Below are 18,155 nucleotides of genomic sequence, written 5' to 3'. Positions count from 1 at the left end.
GAATATTTGAAGAAATAATGGACAACATCTTACCAAATTTGATGAAAAAAATTAATCTATACATCTAAGAGTTCAAATAACCCCTAGCAGGATAAATACAAAGATATTTACATCATAGTCAAACTGACAAAGTGAAAGACAAATAAAGAATCTTGAAAGCAGCAAGAGAAAAATTATTATTTCATGTACAGGAGATCTTCAATATGACAACAACAACTAATTTTTTAAAAATCAGAAACCATGGGCACTAGAAGTCATTGTGATGAGATATACGAAATACTTAAAGCAAAAACTACCAAACAAACAAAACTATTTATAAATAACCAAATGGGATTTATCTGTGAAATGCAAAGTAACCAATCATATTAACAGTTAAAACAAGAAAAAGCCCATGATCATATCAATTGATGTAGAAAAAGCATTTGACACACTTCAACATACATTTATGATTTTTTTTTAAAAAAGGTCTCAACAAACTAGAAATAGAATGTAACTTCCACAACCTGATATAAAGAATCCACAAAACCTACAGCTAACATTAAACTTAAGGGTGAAAGATTGAAGGCTTTTTGTCTAAAATCAGTAATAAAGATAATATATCTACTCTCACTACTTCTAGTCTATGTTGTGCTGACAATTCTAGACAGTGAAATAAGAAAAAAAAAATCATTAAGGATATACAGATTGGAAAGGAAGAAGGAAAACTCTCTTTATTTAGAAACAATATGATCTTATGTGAAGAAATACCTATGGAATCTACAAAAAAACTTTCTAGTACTAAAAATTAGTTTAACAAGACCACAGAATGCAAGGGCAACACACAAATTTCAATATTTACTAGCAATAAACCATTGGTAACTGAAATTTTAAAATACAGTTCTGGCTATTATCTGAATGTTTTGTGTCCCCTTCCCCCAAGTTCATATGTTGAAAACCTAATCATCAATGTGATGGTATTAGATGGGGCTTTTGGGAGATGATAAGATTATAAGGGCAGAGTCTTCTTGACTGGAATTGTGCTCTTATAAAAGAGGACCCAGAGGACACTGCCTTGCCCCCTTTTGCTTCATCATATGAGGTTACATCAAGAAGGCCCTCACCAGATGACAGCAAATCTGCTGGCACCTTGATCTTGAACTTCCCAGGCTCCAGAATTGTGAGAACTAAATTTCTGTTGTTTACAGGCCACTCAGTTTATGGTATTTTGTTATAGCAGCCCAAATAAACTAAGTCTCATTGATAGTTACTGCAAAGAAAATGAAATACTTAGTTATAAGCTTAACAAAACATGTAGAGGACCTGTACACTGAAAACTATAAAACACAATGAAAAAAAATGATATACTGTATTTGTGGACTAGAAGACTTAACAGAATAAAGATATTAACAATCTTGACAAAGAAAAAGTGGAAGGAATGGAATTGCGCTACCTAATTTCAACAGTTACTATATAGCTACAGCCATCAAGACAGAGTGATATGATGCAGAGATGGACATATAGATTAATGTAACAGAACAGAGAATTCAGACACAGACTCACAAAAATATCCCCAACTGATTTTTTCTTTTGCATTAAAAAATAAGTCTTACTAATATATAATTCACATACAATAAAATGTACCCTTTTAAGTTGTATAATTCAGTTGTTTTTAGCATATTTGAATATATGTGCAGCCATTACTACTGTCTAATGCCAGAGCATTTCTCATTTAAAAATGAAGCCCCATACTCCCTATTCCCTTCTCCCACTAGCCCCTAACAGCCACTAGTCTACTTTCTATTTTTATGGATTTGTCTATTCTGACCATTTCATAGAAATTGAATCATAGAATACAGCCTCTTGTGACTGACTGGCTAGTTTCACTTAGCATAACATTTTCGAGGTTCATCCATGTTGTAGCATGTATCAGTACTTCTTTCCTCTTTAATGACAGATTATATTTCATTGTATAAAATTTTGTTCATCCATTTATTTGTTGATGGACTTTTGGGTTATTTGCATTCTTCAGTCATTATAAAAATGCTGTTATGAACATTTGTATACAAGTTTTTGAGTGGAGATATGTTTTCATTTCTCTTGGGTATATACCTAGGAGTGGATTATTTGCTAGGTCATGTGGTAGCGCTATGTTTAACAATTTGAGTAGCTACCATATTGCTTTCCAAAGTGGCTATACCATTTTACACACACACGAGCAGTGTATGAGGGGACCAATTTATGTATATCCTCACAAAGAGTTGTTATTACCTGTCTTATAATAGTCATCCTAGTGGGTATGAGGTGGTATCACATTGAGGTTTTGATTTGAATTTTCTTAATGACTAATGATGTTGAGAATATTTTCAGGGGCTTATTGGCCATTTATATATCTTCTTTGAAGAAAAGTCTATTCAAATGATTTTCCCATTTTTACATTGGTTTGTCTTTTCATTGTTGAGTTGTAATTTTTTTACATAAATTACCCAGTCTCAGATATTTATTTATAGCAATGCAAGAACAGCCTAATATAGCAAGTGTCACTCAGATCTACTTTCTTTACAAGAGTTCTGGGAGCGGCTCCTTCGGGACGCTGATGGGACTCTTTCTAGGGATGACTTGTAAAAGGAGGGTTGGTAGGATGAACTACAGCCCCCCTGCAGCTGCAGCTGGTCTTGAGGCTGTAGCTGATATTCATACCCCTGCTCCTCTGCTGTGCATTCTGGATTCTCCTTACCATCGACGAGTCCCTGTGAAGGTTTAGGTGACTTTCCTAGTGGGGTGACTCAGACTCTCAAAACAGAGGCATTCTGGTTCCTGTTTGCCATATCTTCTTAGGCTGTAGCTGCTGAACTTGTCCATTTGCCATCAAAATTGTGCAAGGTGGTACTAACAGATGTCCAAGCTGATAATCTGGGTATCAAAAATATGCCTCCTGCCTCCATTGTGTAACAATAGCTGGACTGCCTCTTTTAGAGTCAATCACCCCAACCAGGATCCTTTCCTTGCCTGCTGGTCCTTGGCCTGAAGGGCCCAAAGTGCCTGGATGATGAGTTAGCTTAAAGTTCATTGAAGACTCTTGCTGTGTTCCCTGGTGGAAATGTTTCCCCTTTGGGAACCAAGACCTTTGACCCTGTGGGCTACATTTGTGAGAATGAAAACAGAAATTTTTTAAGTGGGTCACTGGGACTGATAGCAAGTGGGGACACTGCTGCTCCCACACCATGGATTCCTCTCCCAGGTATTCTGTTGGGGATACAGCGCTATATAATGGTGATTGTTGTGGAGGGTAGTGCTTTTTTTTTTTATTTAAAATTTTAAGTTCTGGTATACATGTGCAGAATGTGCAGGTTTGTTACATAGGTAAACATGTGCCATGGTGGTTTGCTGTACCCATCAACCCGTCATCTAGGTTTTAAGCCCCACATGCATTAGGTATTTGTCCTAATGCTCTCCCTCCCCTTGCCCCCCAGCCCCTGATAGACCCTGGTATGTGATGTTCCCCTCCCTGTGTCCATGTGTTCTCATTGTTCAACTCCCACTTATGAGTGAGAACATGTGATGTTTAGTTTTCTGTTCCTGTGCTAGTTTGCTGAGAATGATGGCTTCTGGTTTCATTCATGTCCCTGCAAAGGACGTGATCTCATTCTTTTATATGGCTGCATAGTATTCCGTGGTGTATATGTGCCATATTTTCTTTATCCAGTCTATCATTGATGGGCATTTGTGTTGGTCCCAAGTCTTTGCTATTTTAAATAATGCTGCAGTAAACATACATGTGCATGTGTCTTTACAGTAGAATGATTTATAATCCTTTGGGTATGTACCCAGTAATGGGATTGCTGCATCAAATGGTATTTCTGGTTCTAGATCCTTGAGGAATCACCACATTGTCTTCCACAGTGGTTGAACTAATTTACACTCCAACCAACAGTGTAAAAGCATTCCAAGGATAGTGCTTTATCCTCACAGGGTATCACTTCCAAGCTGGCACTTTAGCCAAGCTTTCAATAGGCTGTTCCATTGCTTATGAGGCCACTAGCTTGGGTGGTGTGCCATATGATGGGTTCAGTGGATTCCATGGTCATGTGACCACTGTTGTGTGTCCTTTGCTGTAAAGCAGGTCCCTTAGTCTGCTGCAGTGATACATGGAATGTCACATTGGTGGATTAAATATAGCATAAGCCTTTGGATGGTCATGTTGGATGAGACTCTGCAGGTAGGAAAGGCAAACCCATACACAGAATACCTGCCTGTTCCTGTGAAAATGAATGGCTGCCCCTTTCATTATGGAAAGGGTTCAATATGGTCAGCTTGCCACCGAGTGGCTGGTTGGTATCAAGGGATATTGTTGTACTGAGTTTCAGCAATGGTTTTTATTGGTGTCATGGTGATTATTTGGCTATGACAGTAGCTTGGGCCCATGGATAGCTTCCTTCTTTGCTTCTGTGTCTCCTCTGTTTATGAATCCATTGTGCCAGGACTAGGGTGGCTGATGAGAAAGCTGGCTGACATCAATGGGTTGAGTCATTCCACTCAGTTATTTAATGCCTCTTCAATGGTAGATGCTCTTGGGATCTGTGGAGGAAAAGGATGGAAGCAAAATTGGCAGAAAGAGAAAGTGGGCTGCAGTGTAGTCAAAACCAGTCCTCAGCCAACCCTATGGGGAATTCTAAAGCTGGGATGATGCTTCAGAGATGTTCCCTGAGGAGGTGAGGGGGTCAGGTCTTTTGTTTGTTTTTTTGTTTTTCGTTTTTTGTTTTCTTTTTGAGATGTAGTCTTGCTCTGTGGCCCAGGCTGGAGTGCAGTGGAGCAATCTTGGCTCACTGCAACCTCTGTCTCCTGTGTTCAAGCGATTCTCCTGCCTCAGCCTCCCGAGCACCTGGGATTATAGGTGTGAGCCACCATACCCAGCTAATTTTTTGTATTTTTTAGTAGAGATGGGGTTTCACCATGTTGCCAAGGCTGGTCTTGAACTCTTGGCCTCAAGTGATCCCCAGCTTTGGCCTCCCAAAGTGCTGGGATTCCAGGCATGAGCCACCACGGATCAGGTCTTAACAGTCCCACATTGACTAGTTATTTGTTGCAAGCTGTCCCTAGAAGGTGGCAGGACCTTGAATAAAGCAGCTTCCTTTAGCAAGTCACTGAAGAAGGCTGTCAGCATACAAGCTTCCCAAAAGCTGGGGGAATAAATCCTTCAGTCTTTTTTTCCCCTATGTATGTATGTATGTATGTATGTATTTATTATACTCAAAGTTCTAGGGTACATGTGCACAATGTGCAGGTTTGGTACATAGGTATACATGTGTCATGTTGGTTTGCTGTACCCATTGACTCATCATTTACATTAGATATTTCTCCTAATGCTATCCCTCCCCCAACATGAACAGACACTTCTTAAAAGAAGACCTCTATGCAGTCAACAGACACATGAAAAAATGCTCATCATCACTGGTCATCAGAGAAATGCAAATCAAAACCACAATAAGATACTATCTCACGACAGTTAAAATGGTAATAATTAAAAAGTCAGGAAACAATAGATGCTGGAGAGGATGTGGAGAAATAGGAACACTTTTACACTGTTGGTGGGAGTGTAAATTAATTCAACCATTGTGGAAGACAGTGTGGCAATTCCTCAAGGATCTAGAACTAGAATTACCATTTGACCCAGCAATCCTGTTACTGGGTATATACCCAAAGGATTATAAATCATGTTACTATAAAGACACATGCACACGTAAGTTTATTATGGCACTATTCACAATAGCAAAGACTTGGTACCAACCCAAATGTCCATCAATGATAGACTGGATAAAGAAAATGTGGCACATATACACGATGGAATACTATGCAGCCATAAAAACAGATGAGCTCATGTCCTTTGCAGGGACATGGATGAAGCTGGAAACCATCATTCTCAGCAAACTATCACAAGGACAGAAAAATGGCTTTTGTTGCCATTGCTTTTGGTGTTTTAGTCATGAAGTCCTTGCCCATGCCTATGTCCTGAATGGTATTGTCTAGGTTTTCTTCTATGATTTTTGTGGTTTTAGGTCTAACATTTAAGTCTTTAATCCATCTTGAATTAATGTTTGTATAAGGTGTAAGGAAGGGATACAGTTTCAGCTTTCTACATATGGCTAGCCAGTTTTCCCAGCACCATTTATTAAATAGGGAATCCTTTCCCCATTTCTTGTTTCTGTCAGGTTTGTCAAAGATCAGATGGTTGTAGATGTGTGGTGTTATTTCTGAGGCCTCAGTTCTGTTCCATTGGTCTATACATCTGTTTTGGTACCAGTACCATGCTGTTTTGGTTACTGTGGCCTTCTAGTATAGTTTGAAGTCAGGTAGCATGATGCCTCCAGCTTGGTTCTTTTTGCTTAGGATTGTCTTGGCAATGTGGGCTTTTTTTTTGGTTCCATATGAACTTTAAAGTAGGTTTTTCCAATTCTGTGAAGAAAGTCATTGGTAGCTGGATAGGGATGGCACTGAATCTATAAATTACTTTGGGCAGTGTGGCCATTTTCATGATATTGATTCTTCCTATCCATGAGTATGGAATATTCTTCCATTTGTTTGTGTCCTCTTTTATTTCATTGAGCAGTGGTTTGTAGTTCTCCTTGAAGAGGTCCTTCACATCCCTTGTATGTTGGATTCCTAGGTATTTTGTTCTCTTTGCAGCAATTGTGAATGGGAGTTCACTCCTGATTTGGCTCTCTGTTTCTCTATTATTGGTATATAGGAATTCTTGTGATTTTTGCATATTGATTTTGAATCCTGAGACTTTTCTGAAGTTGTTTATCAGCTTAAGGAGATTTTGGGATGAGACGATGGGGTATTCTAAATATACAATCATGTCATCTGCAAACAGGGACAATTTGACTTCCTCATTTCCTAATTGAATACCCTTTATTTCTTTCTCCTGCCTGATTGCCCTGGCCAGAACTTCCAACACTATGTTCAATAGGAGTGGTGAAAGAGGGCATCCTTGTCTTGTGCCAGTTTTCAAAGGGAATGCTTCCAGTTTGTGCCCATTCAATAGATATTGGCTGTGGGTTTGTCATAAATAGCTCTTATTATTTTGAGATACGTTCCATCAGTACCTAGTTTATTGAGGGTTTTTACCATGAAGGGGTGTTGAATTTTGTCGAAGGCCTTTTCTGCATCTATTGAGATAATCATGTGGTTTTTGTCATTGTTTTTGTTTACGTGATGCATTGCATTTATTGATTTGTATATGTTAAACCAGCCTTGCATCCCAGGGATGAAGCCAACTTGATCGTGGTGGGTAAGCTTTTTGATGTTCTCCTGGATTCGGTTTGACAGTATTTTATTGAGGACTTTCGCATTGATGTTCATCAGGGATATTGGTCTAAAATTCTCTTTTTTTGTGGTATCTCTGCCAGGCTTTGGTATCAGTATGATGTTGGCTTCATAAAATGAGTTAGGGAGGATTCCATCTTTTTCTATTGATTGGAATAGTTTCAGAAGGAATGGTACCAGCTCCTTTTTATATCTCTGGTAGAATACAGGTGTGAATCCGTCTGATCCCGGAGTTTTTTTGGTTGGTAGGCTATTAATTATTGCCTCAATTTCAGAGCCTGTTATTGGTCTATTCAGAGATTCAACTTCTTCCTGGTTTAGTCTTGGGAAGGTGTATGTGTCCAGGAATTTATCCATTTCTTCTAGATTATCTAGTTTATTTGCATAGAGGTGTATATAGCACTCTCTAATAGTAATTTGCATTTCTGTGGGATCAGTGGTGATATCCCCTTTATCATTTTTTATTGTGTCTATTTAATTCTTCTCTCTTTTCTTCTTTATTAGTCTTGCTAGTGGTCTATCGATTTTGTTGATCTTTTCAAAAAACCAGCTCCTGGATTCATTGATTTTTTTGAAGGGTTTTTTTGTGTCTCTATCTCTTTCAGTTCTGCTCTGATCTTAGTTATTTCTTGCCTTCTGCTAGTTTTTGAATTTCTTTGCTCTTGCTTCTCTAGTGCTTTTAATTGTGATGTTAGAGTGTCGATTTTAGATCTTTCCTTCTTTCTCTTGTGGGCATTTGATGCAATAAATTTCCCTCTACACACTGCTTTAAATGTGCACCAGAGATTCTGGTACATTGTGTCTTTGTTCTCATTGGTTTCAAAGAACAACTTTATTTCTGCCTTCATTTGGTTATTTACCCAGTAGTCATTCAGGAGCAAGTTGTTCAGTTTTCATGTAGTTGTGCGGTTTTGAGTGACTTTTGTAATCCTGAGTTCTAATTTGATTGCACTGTGGTCTGAGAGACAGTTTGTTGTGATTTCTGTTCTTTTACATTTGCTGAGGAGTGTTTTACTTCGAATTATGTGATCAATTTTAGAATAAGTGCAATGTGGTGCTGAGGAGAATGCATATTCTGTTGATCTGGGGTGGAGAGTTCTGTAGATTTCTATTAAGTCTGCTTGTTGCAGAGCTGAGTTCAGGTCCTGGATGTCCTTGTTAACTATCTCGTTGATCTGTGTAATATTGACAGTGGGGTGTTAAAGTCTCCCATTATTATTGTGTGGGAGTCTAAGCCTCTTTGTAGGTCTCTAAGGACTTGCTTTATGAATCTGGGTGCTCCTGTATTGAGTGCATATATATTTAGGATAGCTAGCTCTTCTTGTTGAATTGATCCCTTTACCATTATATAATGGCCTTCTTTGTGTCTTTTGATCTTTGTTGATTTAAAGTCTGTTTTATCAGAGACTAGGATTGCAACCCCTGCATTTTTTTGCTTTCTGTTTGCTTCGTAGATGTTCCTCCATCCCTTTATTTTGAGCCTATGTGCATCTTTGCACGTGAGATGGGTCTCATGAATACAGCACACTCATGGATCTTGACTCTTTATCGAATTTGCCAGTCTGTGTCTTTTAATTGGGGCATTTAGCCTATTTACTTTTAAGGTTAATATTGTTTTGTGTGAATTTGATCCTGTCATTATGATGTTCACTTGTTATTTTGATGCAGTTTCTTTATAGCATCGATGGTCTTTACAATTTGGCATGTTTTTGCAGTGGCTGGTACCAGTTGTTTCTGTCCATGTTTAGTGCTTCCTTCAGGAGCTCTTGTAAGGCAGGCCTAGTGGTGATAAAATCTCTCAGCATTTGCTTGTCTGTAAAGGATTTTATTTCTCCTTCACTTATGAAACTTAGTTTAGCTGGATATGAAATTCTGGGTTGAAAATTCTCTTCTTTAAGAAAGTTGAATATTGGCCCCCACTGTCTTCTGCCTTCTAGCGTTTCTGCCAAGAAATCCACTGTTAGTCTGATGGGCTTCCCTTTGTGGGTAACTCAACCTTTCTCTCTGGCTGCCCTTAAGACTTTTTCCTTCATTTCAACCTTGGTGAATCTGACAGTTATGTGTCTAGGGGTTGCTCTTCTCAAGGAGTATCTTTGCAGTGTTCTCTGTATTTCCTGAATTTGAATGTTGGCCTTCCTTTCTAGGCTGGGGAAGTTCTCCTGGATAATATCCTGAAGAGTGTTTTACAACTTGGTTCCACTCTCCCCATCATTTTCAGGTACACCAATCAAACATAGATTTGGTCTTTTCACATAGTCCCACATTTCTTGGAGGCTTTGTTAGTTTCTTTTTACTCTTTTTTCTCTAATCTAGACATCTCACTTTGTTTCATTAATTTGATCCTCAATCTGTGATACCCTTTCCTCCACTTGATCCAATCGGCCATTGAAGCTTGTGCGTGCATCACAAAGTTTTCGTGCTGTGGATTTCAGCTCCACCAGGTCATTTAAGTTCTTCTCTATACTGTTTATTCTAGTTAGCCATTCGTTTAATCTTTTTTCCAGGTTTTTAGCTTCCTTGCAATGGGATCAAACATCCTCCTTTAGCTCAGAGAAGTTTGTTATTACCGACCTTCTGAACCCTACTTCTGTGAACTTGTCAAAGTCATTCTCCATCCAGCTTTGTTCTATTGTTGGTGAGGAGATGCAATCCTTTGGTGGAGAAGAGGCACTCTGATTTTTAGAATTTTCAGCTTTTCTGCTCTGGTTTCTCCCCATCTTTGTGGTTTTATCTATCTTTGGTCTTTGATGTTGGTGACCTACAGATGGGGTTTTGGTATAGATGACCCTTTTGTTGATGTTGATGCTATTCCTATCTGTTTGTTAGTTTTGCTTCTAACAGTCAGGTCTCTCAGCTACAGGTCTGTTGGAGTTTGCTGGAGGTCCACTCCAGACCCTGTTTACCTGTGTGTCACCAGTGGAGTCTACAGAACTGCAAATATTGCAGAATCATAAATATTGCTGCCTGATCCTTCCTCTGGAAGCTTCATCCCAGAGGGGCAGCCGCCTATATGAGGTGTCTGTCGGCCCCTACTGGGAGATGTCTCTCAATTAGGCTACATGAGGGTCAGGGGCCCACTTGAGGAGGCAGCCTGTCCGTTCTCAGAACTCAAACGCTGTGCTGGGAGAAACACTGCTCTTTTCAGAGCTATCAGACAGGGACATTTAAGTCTGCAGAAGTTGTCTGCTGCCTTTTGTTCAGTTATGCCCTGCCCACAGAGGTGGAGTCTAGAGGCAGTGGGCCTCATTGAGCTATGGCGGGCTCCACCCAGTTTGAGTTTCCCAGTCACTTTGTTTACCTACTCAAGCCTCATCGATGGCAGACGCCCCTTCCCCAGCCAGGCTGCTGCCTTGCAGATTGATCTCAGACTGCTGCGCTAGCAGTGAGCAAGGCTCCGTGAGCATGGGACCTGCCAAGCTAGGTACAGGAGAGAACCTTCTTGTCTGCCAGTTGCTAAGACCTTGGGAAAAGTGCAGTATTTGGGCGGGATTGCCCTGTTTTTCCAAGCAGTCCTTCAGGGTTTCCCTTAGCTAGGAAAGGGAAATCCCCCAACCCCTTGTGCTTCCCAGGTGAAGTGACGCCCTGCTCTGCTTCAGCTCACCCTCCATGGGCTGCACCCCCTGTCCAACCAGTCCCAAGAGATGAACCAGGTACCTCAGTTGGAAATGCGGAAATCATCCGTCTTCTGTGTCAATTACGCTGGGAGCTGCAGACCAGAACTATTCCTATTTGGCCAACTTGGAATGCCCCACCATAATTATTCTTTATATATTGTGATACAAGTCTCTTATCAAGTAAGTATATGATATTAAATTATTTTCTCACATTGTATGAGTTGTCTTTTCATTTTCTTTATGCTGTCCTTTTATGTAAAAATGTTTTTAATTTTGATTAAGTCAAATTTACCTATTTTCTTTTGTCACTTGGTTTTTGGTGTCATATCTAAGAAATTGTTTTATCCAAGGTCACAAAGATTTACTCCTATGCTTTCCTATTAGAGTTTTATAGTTCTTATCTGCTAAGTATAGGTCTATGATCCATTCTGAGTTGAGTTTTGTACGTTTTATAACGTAGGTGTTTACTCTTTTGAATGTGGATGTCTAGTAGTCCAGCATGCCCAACTGATGTTCAGCAAAGGGGCAAAAGCAGTTCAATGGAGAAATGAGAGTTGTTCCAACAAATAGTGTCAAAGTAATTGTTCACTCATATTTTAAAAGAGAACTTCAACATAAACCTCTTCCCTTATGGAAAAATTAACTCAAAATGGATCATAGAATTAAAGGCATATCTTACGACTATAAAAGTTGTGGAGGAAAACATAGGAGAACATCTTCATGACCTTGGGTTAGCTGAAGACTTCCTGGACATGACACAAAAAGCACAATCTATTAAAAAATTGATAGTTTTATAAACATGATAATTTTGACTTTCTCAAAAGTAAACGTTTGCTCCAGTAAAGACATCATTAAGAGAATGAAAAGACAAGATACAGACTGAAAGAAAATACTTGCAAGTCATATATCTAACAAAGGGATTGTATCTAGAATATATATATATATTCTATATTATATTACGTATATATAATAAAAATGGGCAAAGGATCTGAAAAACACTTCATCGTAGAAGATATACAGATGGTAAATACGCATGTGAAAAGATGCTCAACATCATTAGCCATTTGGGAAATGCAAACTATAACCATAATGAGATCCCACTACATACTTGTTAGAATGACTAAACTTTAAAAACCTGACAAGCACTAAAGAAGATATAGAACAATTAGTGATAATGGAAAACAGTATAGCCACTCTGGAAAACAGTTCGGCATTTTATTATCAACACACCCTTAACACACGATCCAGCAATACCGCTCTTAGATATTTAAGTTAGAAAAAATAAATGTATGTTTAGACAAAAACCTGTACATGAATGGTCATAACAGCTTTACTCATAATTGCTAAAAAACTGGAAATAACCCAAATGTTCTTCGGTGGGTAAACAAACAAACCATCGTGCATCCATATAAAAGAAAACTACTCAGCAATGTGATTGAATGGGCTATTGATACATACGAAAATACAGATGAATCTCAAAGGTGTTATGCTGAGTAAAATGAACCAGTCTTAAAAGGTTACCTACTGTATGATTCCATTTATATGACATTTTGGAAAAGGTAAACTATAGGGACAGAAAACAGAGCAGCAGTTGTCAGAGGTTAGAGGTTGGGAGAGTTTTATTACAAAGAGGTAACAATAGGGAACTTTGAAGGGTGATAGAACTGTTGTGTATCCTGATTGTAGTAGTGGTTACATCAGTTGATGCAGCTCTTAAAACTTCTAGAAATGTACACTGATGTGTGTGTGTGTTGATTATAATGATTGTTACATGGTTATATATACCTGTCAAAACTCATCAAACACTTTAAATGGTTGAATTTTATTCTGTGTAAATCATGCCTCAATAAAGTTGATTTTTCTTTTTTTAAAAAAGAGCCTCCCACCACAATCCCACACCTTAAAAATAACTACTATTGACAGTTTAGTGTGTACTTGTCTAGAACATGTAAGCATGTTAATATAAAAGATTTTTCAGTTGTATAAATAGAATCGTTGTACATAATATATGTTGTGCTCTATATTGCTTTATTCACTTAGAGGGCTTGGACAGATGCATATAGATACATATATATAATGTTTATGGATCTACCATATTTTAGTAGTTGTACTTATACTATTTTGTAGATATAACACCATTTATTTAACCAGTTCTACTGTTGATTATTTAGATTGCTGCCAGTTGTTTTGCTACTATTATCTGTGCTACAGTAAACAACCATGTACATACATGTTTTTGTAAGTATATTGATAAGATATATTTCTAAGAGTAGGGTTACTGGGTGACAGGGTATGTATAATTTGAATTTATATAGCTCTTGACTTATTGCCCTCTATAGAAGCAACTAGAAAGTTTAGAATGAGAAGTGAGTACATCGTGCAGTTTCCCATCCCAAATCCTTGAACTTCGTTATCTTTCATAGGATCATGCTGATATCGAGTGGAAGTTTGCAAGGACAAAGCTCTGGATGAGTTACTTTGATGAAGGTGGCACCTTGCCACCTCCTTTCAACATCATCCCCAGCCCCAAGTCATTTCTATACCTTGGTAACTGGTTCAACAACACCTTCTGCCCCAAAAGAGACCCTGATGGTAGACGGAGAAGGCGCAACTTGAGAAGCTTCACAGTAAGACTTTTAATTTTAAAAAAATAATTTTAAAAAATTGAGATGGAGTCTCACTCTGTCACCCAGGCTGGAGTGCAGTGGCATGGTCTCAGGTCACTGCCAACCTCTGCTGCCTGGGTTCAAGCAATTCTCGTGCCTCAGCTTCCCCAGTAGCTGGGATTACAGGCGTCCACCACCACACCTGGCTAATTTGTTGTTGTTGTTGTTATTTGTTTGTTTGTTTGAGATGGAGTCTCACTCTGTCATCCAGGCTGGAGTGCAGTGGCACCATGTCGGCTCACTGCAACATCCACCTCCCGGGTTCAAGCGATTCTCCTGCCTCAGCCTCCCAAGTAGCTGGGATTACAGACGAGCACCACCATGCCGGGCAAATTTTTGTATTTTTAGTAGAGACAGGGTTTCACTATGTTGGCCAGGCTGGTCTTGAACTCCTGACCTCGTGATCCTCCCGCCTTGGCCTCCCAAAGTGCTGGGATTACAGGCATTAGCCACTGCACCTGACCAAAATTATGAATCTTATTAAACAAAACTGTTTCCTCCTGTCCCTCCTTTGTGACACTCACTGTTTTAAGCATCATAAAATCATTCCAACATATATTTGCTTTGGGGGTTTGTCAGGCAGGAGCTCCCGTATCATTCTCCAGTCCTAATATTTAAAAATATATTCAGATGTTTGGGTGGGTAGGGTGCTGGGACTGCTCATGTAACATCTCTATTTTCAATTATAGGAACGCAATGCTGACAGCCTGATACAAAATCAACATTATCAGGTAAAGCTTCCTCACAGGGATGAAGCACAATAGTTGTTGGTTGGTTCTGTGGAGGAGAAGCAAACTTCACTCTGGCTATGTCTGGACATGATCCCATTTGACTGGGATAGGAGGCTTGGAAAGGCTGTAATTTATCAAGGACTGACGTACCTTCTCCAAGTGGAATCACCTGCTTTATAATCCTGTTCATGGCCCTTATGCATTGCCTCGGCTTGATCAGCAACAACTATGACTTAGAAAGCTGTCTTCATTGAAATTACATAAAATAGAATATGTGGTTGGTCAGTCAGTCAAATAGATGAGTACTTACTGTACATAAAATACTACACTAGATACTAGAAAAATCACTATGAACAAAAAAGATGCAATCTTTCTGCCCTTATGAAATTTGTTATCTAGCAGGGATAAAATAACATGTCATTAAAATTACAGTTGACTCTTGAACAACAGAGGATTGAACTGTGTAGATCGACTTACAGGCAGATTTTTTCCACCAAACGCAAATAGAAAATATAGTATTCATGGAATGTAAAACCACATATACAAGAGGGCTGACTTTTTGCATTTGCAGGTTCTGCGGGATGACTGCAGGACTTGAGTATGCATGGATTTTGGTACACGGGGCGGGGGTCCTGGGACCAATCCCCAGAGTATAACAAGGGATGATTGTATTAAAATTAAGTGATTAAAAGGCTAAAAACTGCCATGTAGAAAAAATACATAGGGTAATGGTAATATATAACAGGAGGAAACTAACCTCAATGAAGTAAAAGCTTATCTGAATGTCAGGAACTTAGATCTTGATAAATTACAACATGACTTTAATCAAAGAAATAGAGAAGCACTTCTGTATTTTGTTAAAAAAAAAAAAGTAATAAACCTAATAAACATTAGGGCACTCTTCCCACCAGCTAGAAAACAGCCAAGCATACAAATATCACCAACATCTCTTGAGAATAATCCTTGCAAATCACAAATAAGAGACAACCATCTCTCACCATCCTGATCAAAAGAAAACCAAAGTAGAAAAATGTTCTACAGCGTTTGAAGGAAATGCATCCTTATTCTATAGGTCACTTCTCCTAACTTTGTTCCCCTTAGACCATAACTAACAAAGAGAAGCAGAAAGTACGGTATTTTGTATGTAAACCTCCTCTCCCTACTCCCGCCTTCAAATGTTATTCCTTTTATAATAACAAACCTTAAATAAGATTCATTGTCTTCATGTTCTGCTTCATAGCCCTCAACGATAACAACAACAACAAAAAAATGATTCCTGCACATCTCAGTGAGTTCCTCAAGTACACATAGTAGAAGCAGCAATACCATTGGCCTTAAAATCAGACTGAAGTAGAATGAAAGTCTAATCTTGACACTTACTAGTTGTGTAACATTGGATGAGTCAGCCTATTGAGGCTTGACTTCCTCATCTGTAACATGGGGATAGTAATAAAACTTAACTTACAGAGTTGTGAAAATTGAGTGATGAGTATGTATAATATGTATTATGTGCATGTGTTGCCTGACACATTGCAATAAGCGGTAGCTATCATCATCACCATCACTAATACAAACTGTACTGACCACATGCAGACTACTCCCCTGGGAGCTAAGTGAAAAGAGGACATTCCTGTATAGGAGAAGTGTAGGTTGACTATGAGAAAAATATCTTCACTATGTAATTAGTGGACATTAAAATCAGCAGACTTAGTGACTCTGAAGAAAATTCTCTCAATTTTATAAAAGGAGAATAAAACTCTCATTTTACTAGGAGTGTTAACGTGCAATCCATCCTAAAGGAAAATAATATTAACTATATGACCATGCAAGAATTATTCCACTGGAAATACATGTTTACCTTATGCTCGGGTAAAAAATTTTCCTTTAGGGTGAATTTGATTCTGACACTAAATTCAGAGACACAATAGTTGTTTAGCCAATGGACTTAACTCATTTTTTATAGTAAAAGGCTGGATCCTATGAGGATTTTCCACTGGAAAGGAGGTCTAAGCATGTTTTATTTCCTATGTAAGTTTCTTATTGTACTGAGAGCCTGAGAAGGAGATTGAATGCCTCTTCATGTTTTGTAATTCCAGGAAGTTATCAGGAATTTAGTCAAAAGATATGTGGCTGCTATGATAAGAAATTCCAAAACAAATGAGGGGCTAACAGAAGAAAATTTTAAGGTAATTTAATCATGAAGTGGTTTCTCATTTTACATATCATAAGCATCATTTAATCTTCACAGTGTGTAAGGTTTCTGGTGATGGAATTTCATCTGCTTACGATATAGCAAACCCAGTTATAATGCTTATTCTCTTAGAATTGTCTCTCATCCAGTAGACCGAGAGATTTTACCAATGTATGTCACACCACAATCAGTGTCATGAAAGAAGGAAATCTGCTGTATGCGTTCTTTTAATATTCTGAGTGTTTCTCAGTGTGGAAATTGAATGCTTTAAATGATGTGGCAAGGATGCATGGTGGTGAGGGACAAGATAGCAAAGGGAAGATGCCTGGAGACTTAAAGATCTTCTTTACTTAAAAGATATAAAATCAAAAAATCTGTTATTGAAAACCAAACACTGCATGTTCTCACTGATAGGTGGGAACTGAACAATGAGATCACTTGAACTTGGGAAGGGGAACATCACACACCGGGGCCTATTATGGGAAGGGGGGAGGGGGGAGGGATTGCATTGGGAGTTATACCTGATGTAAATGATGAGTTGATGGGTGCTGACGAGTTGATGGGTGCAGCACACCAACATGGCACAAGTGTACATATGTAACAAACCTGCACGTTGTGCACATGTACCCTAGAACTTAAAGTATAATTTTAAAAAATAATAATAATAATAAATCTGTTATTAAATATAAGGTCTTAAGAAACTCTACCATTAAACATTAAAATTCTACTAGTGGCATTAGCCTAAAACAACCGTTTTCAACCAGGGGTAATTTTGTCCCCAAAACCACATTTGGCAATGTCTGGAGATACTTTTGGTTGTCACACTGGTATCCAGACAGTAAAGACAAGGTTGCTACTGAGCATCCTACAATAAATAGTACAGCCTCCCACAACAAGAAGTATCCAGCCCAACATGTCAATAGTGCCAAGACTGAGAAATCCTATCCTAGAACACATCTATATATATTTTTCTTTTTTAAAATTTTTATTATACTTTAAGTTCTGGGATACATGTGCAGAACGTGCAAGTTTGTTACATAGGTATACACGTGCCATGGTGGTTTGCTGCACCCATCAAACCATCATCTACATTAGGTATTTCTCCTAATGCTATTCCTCCCCTAACCCCCACCCCCCGACAGGCCCCTGTGTGTGATGTTCCCCTCCCTGTGTCCATGAACGTCTATATTTTCTAAGGCACACAGGAAGGCCATTATTCTAATTCATAGACATAATTCATCTACCGAGGGTCTGCTATGTTCCAAGCACTCTTCTACGTGCTCTGGTACAGTGGTGAGCAAGATCTAACCAGCTCCTACTCTCAAGGAGTGACAAACAATAATAAAGGGTGATGAACAATTGTATATTCTGACAGGTTAAACACAGGCCACTGTGGAAACACAGAGAGGAGGGACTCTCAACTGGGACTTGGGGAGTCAAGACAGACTTTCCAATGGAAGTGATGCTTAAGCTGAGGCTTGAAAGCAAAGCCAGCCAGATAAAGGGGAGCTGGGGAGAAGAGTGTTCTAGACAGAGAGAACAGCACAGGCAAAGGCCCAGAGGCAAGGGAGAATATGTCCATACAGGTGGACAGCAGAGAGCCTAGGAAAAGAGTAGAAAGATGAGACTGGAAAAAGCACAGGTGCTAGGC

The 18,155-nt window shown here is 38.9% G+C and overlaps 1 protein-coding gene across 2 annotated transcripts in view; it reads left to right on the top strand.

Moving 5' to 3' along the window:
- The window catches only part of TRPC5 (transient receptor potential cation channel subfamily C member 5), a 329,816-nt gene that overhangs the window by 302,032 nt on the left and 9,629 nt on the right, over nt 1-18,155 (top strand). For both annotated transcript variants that reach the window (XM_005594398.5, XM_045384482.3), the window contains 3 exons: nt 13,340-13,543; nt 14,272-14,313; nt 16,410-16,499. In XM_005594398.5, the coding sequence (XP_005594455.1) occupies nt 13,340-13,543; nt 14,272-14,313; nt 16,410-16,499 (336 nt within the window). The remainder of the gene's footprint in view (nt 1-13,339; nt 13,544-14,271; nt 14,314-16,409; nt 16,500-18,155) is intronic.

Source organism: Macaca fascicularis, chromosome X, assembly GCF_037993035.2.
Source record: "Macaca fascicularis isolate 582-1 chromosome X, T2T-MFA8v1.1".
Taxonomy (NCBI): Eukaryota; Metazoa; Chordata; class Mammalia; order Primates; family Cercopithecidae; genus Macaca; species Macaca fascicularis.
This window is presented reverse-complemented; position numbering and strand designations above follow the sequence as displayed.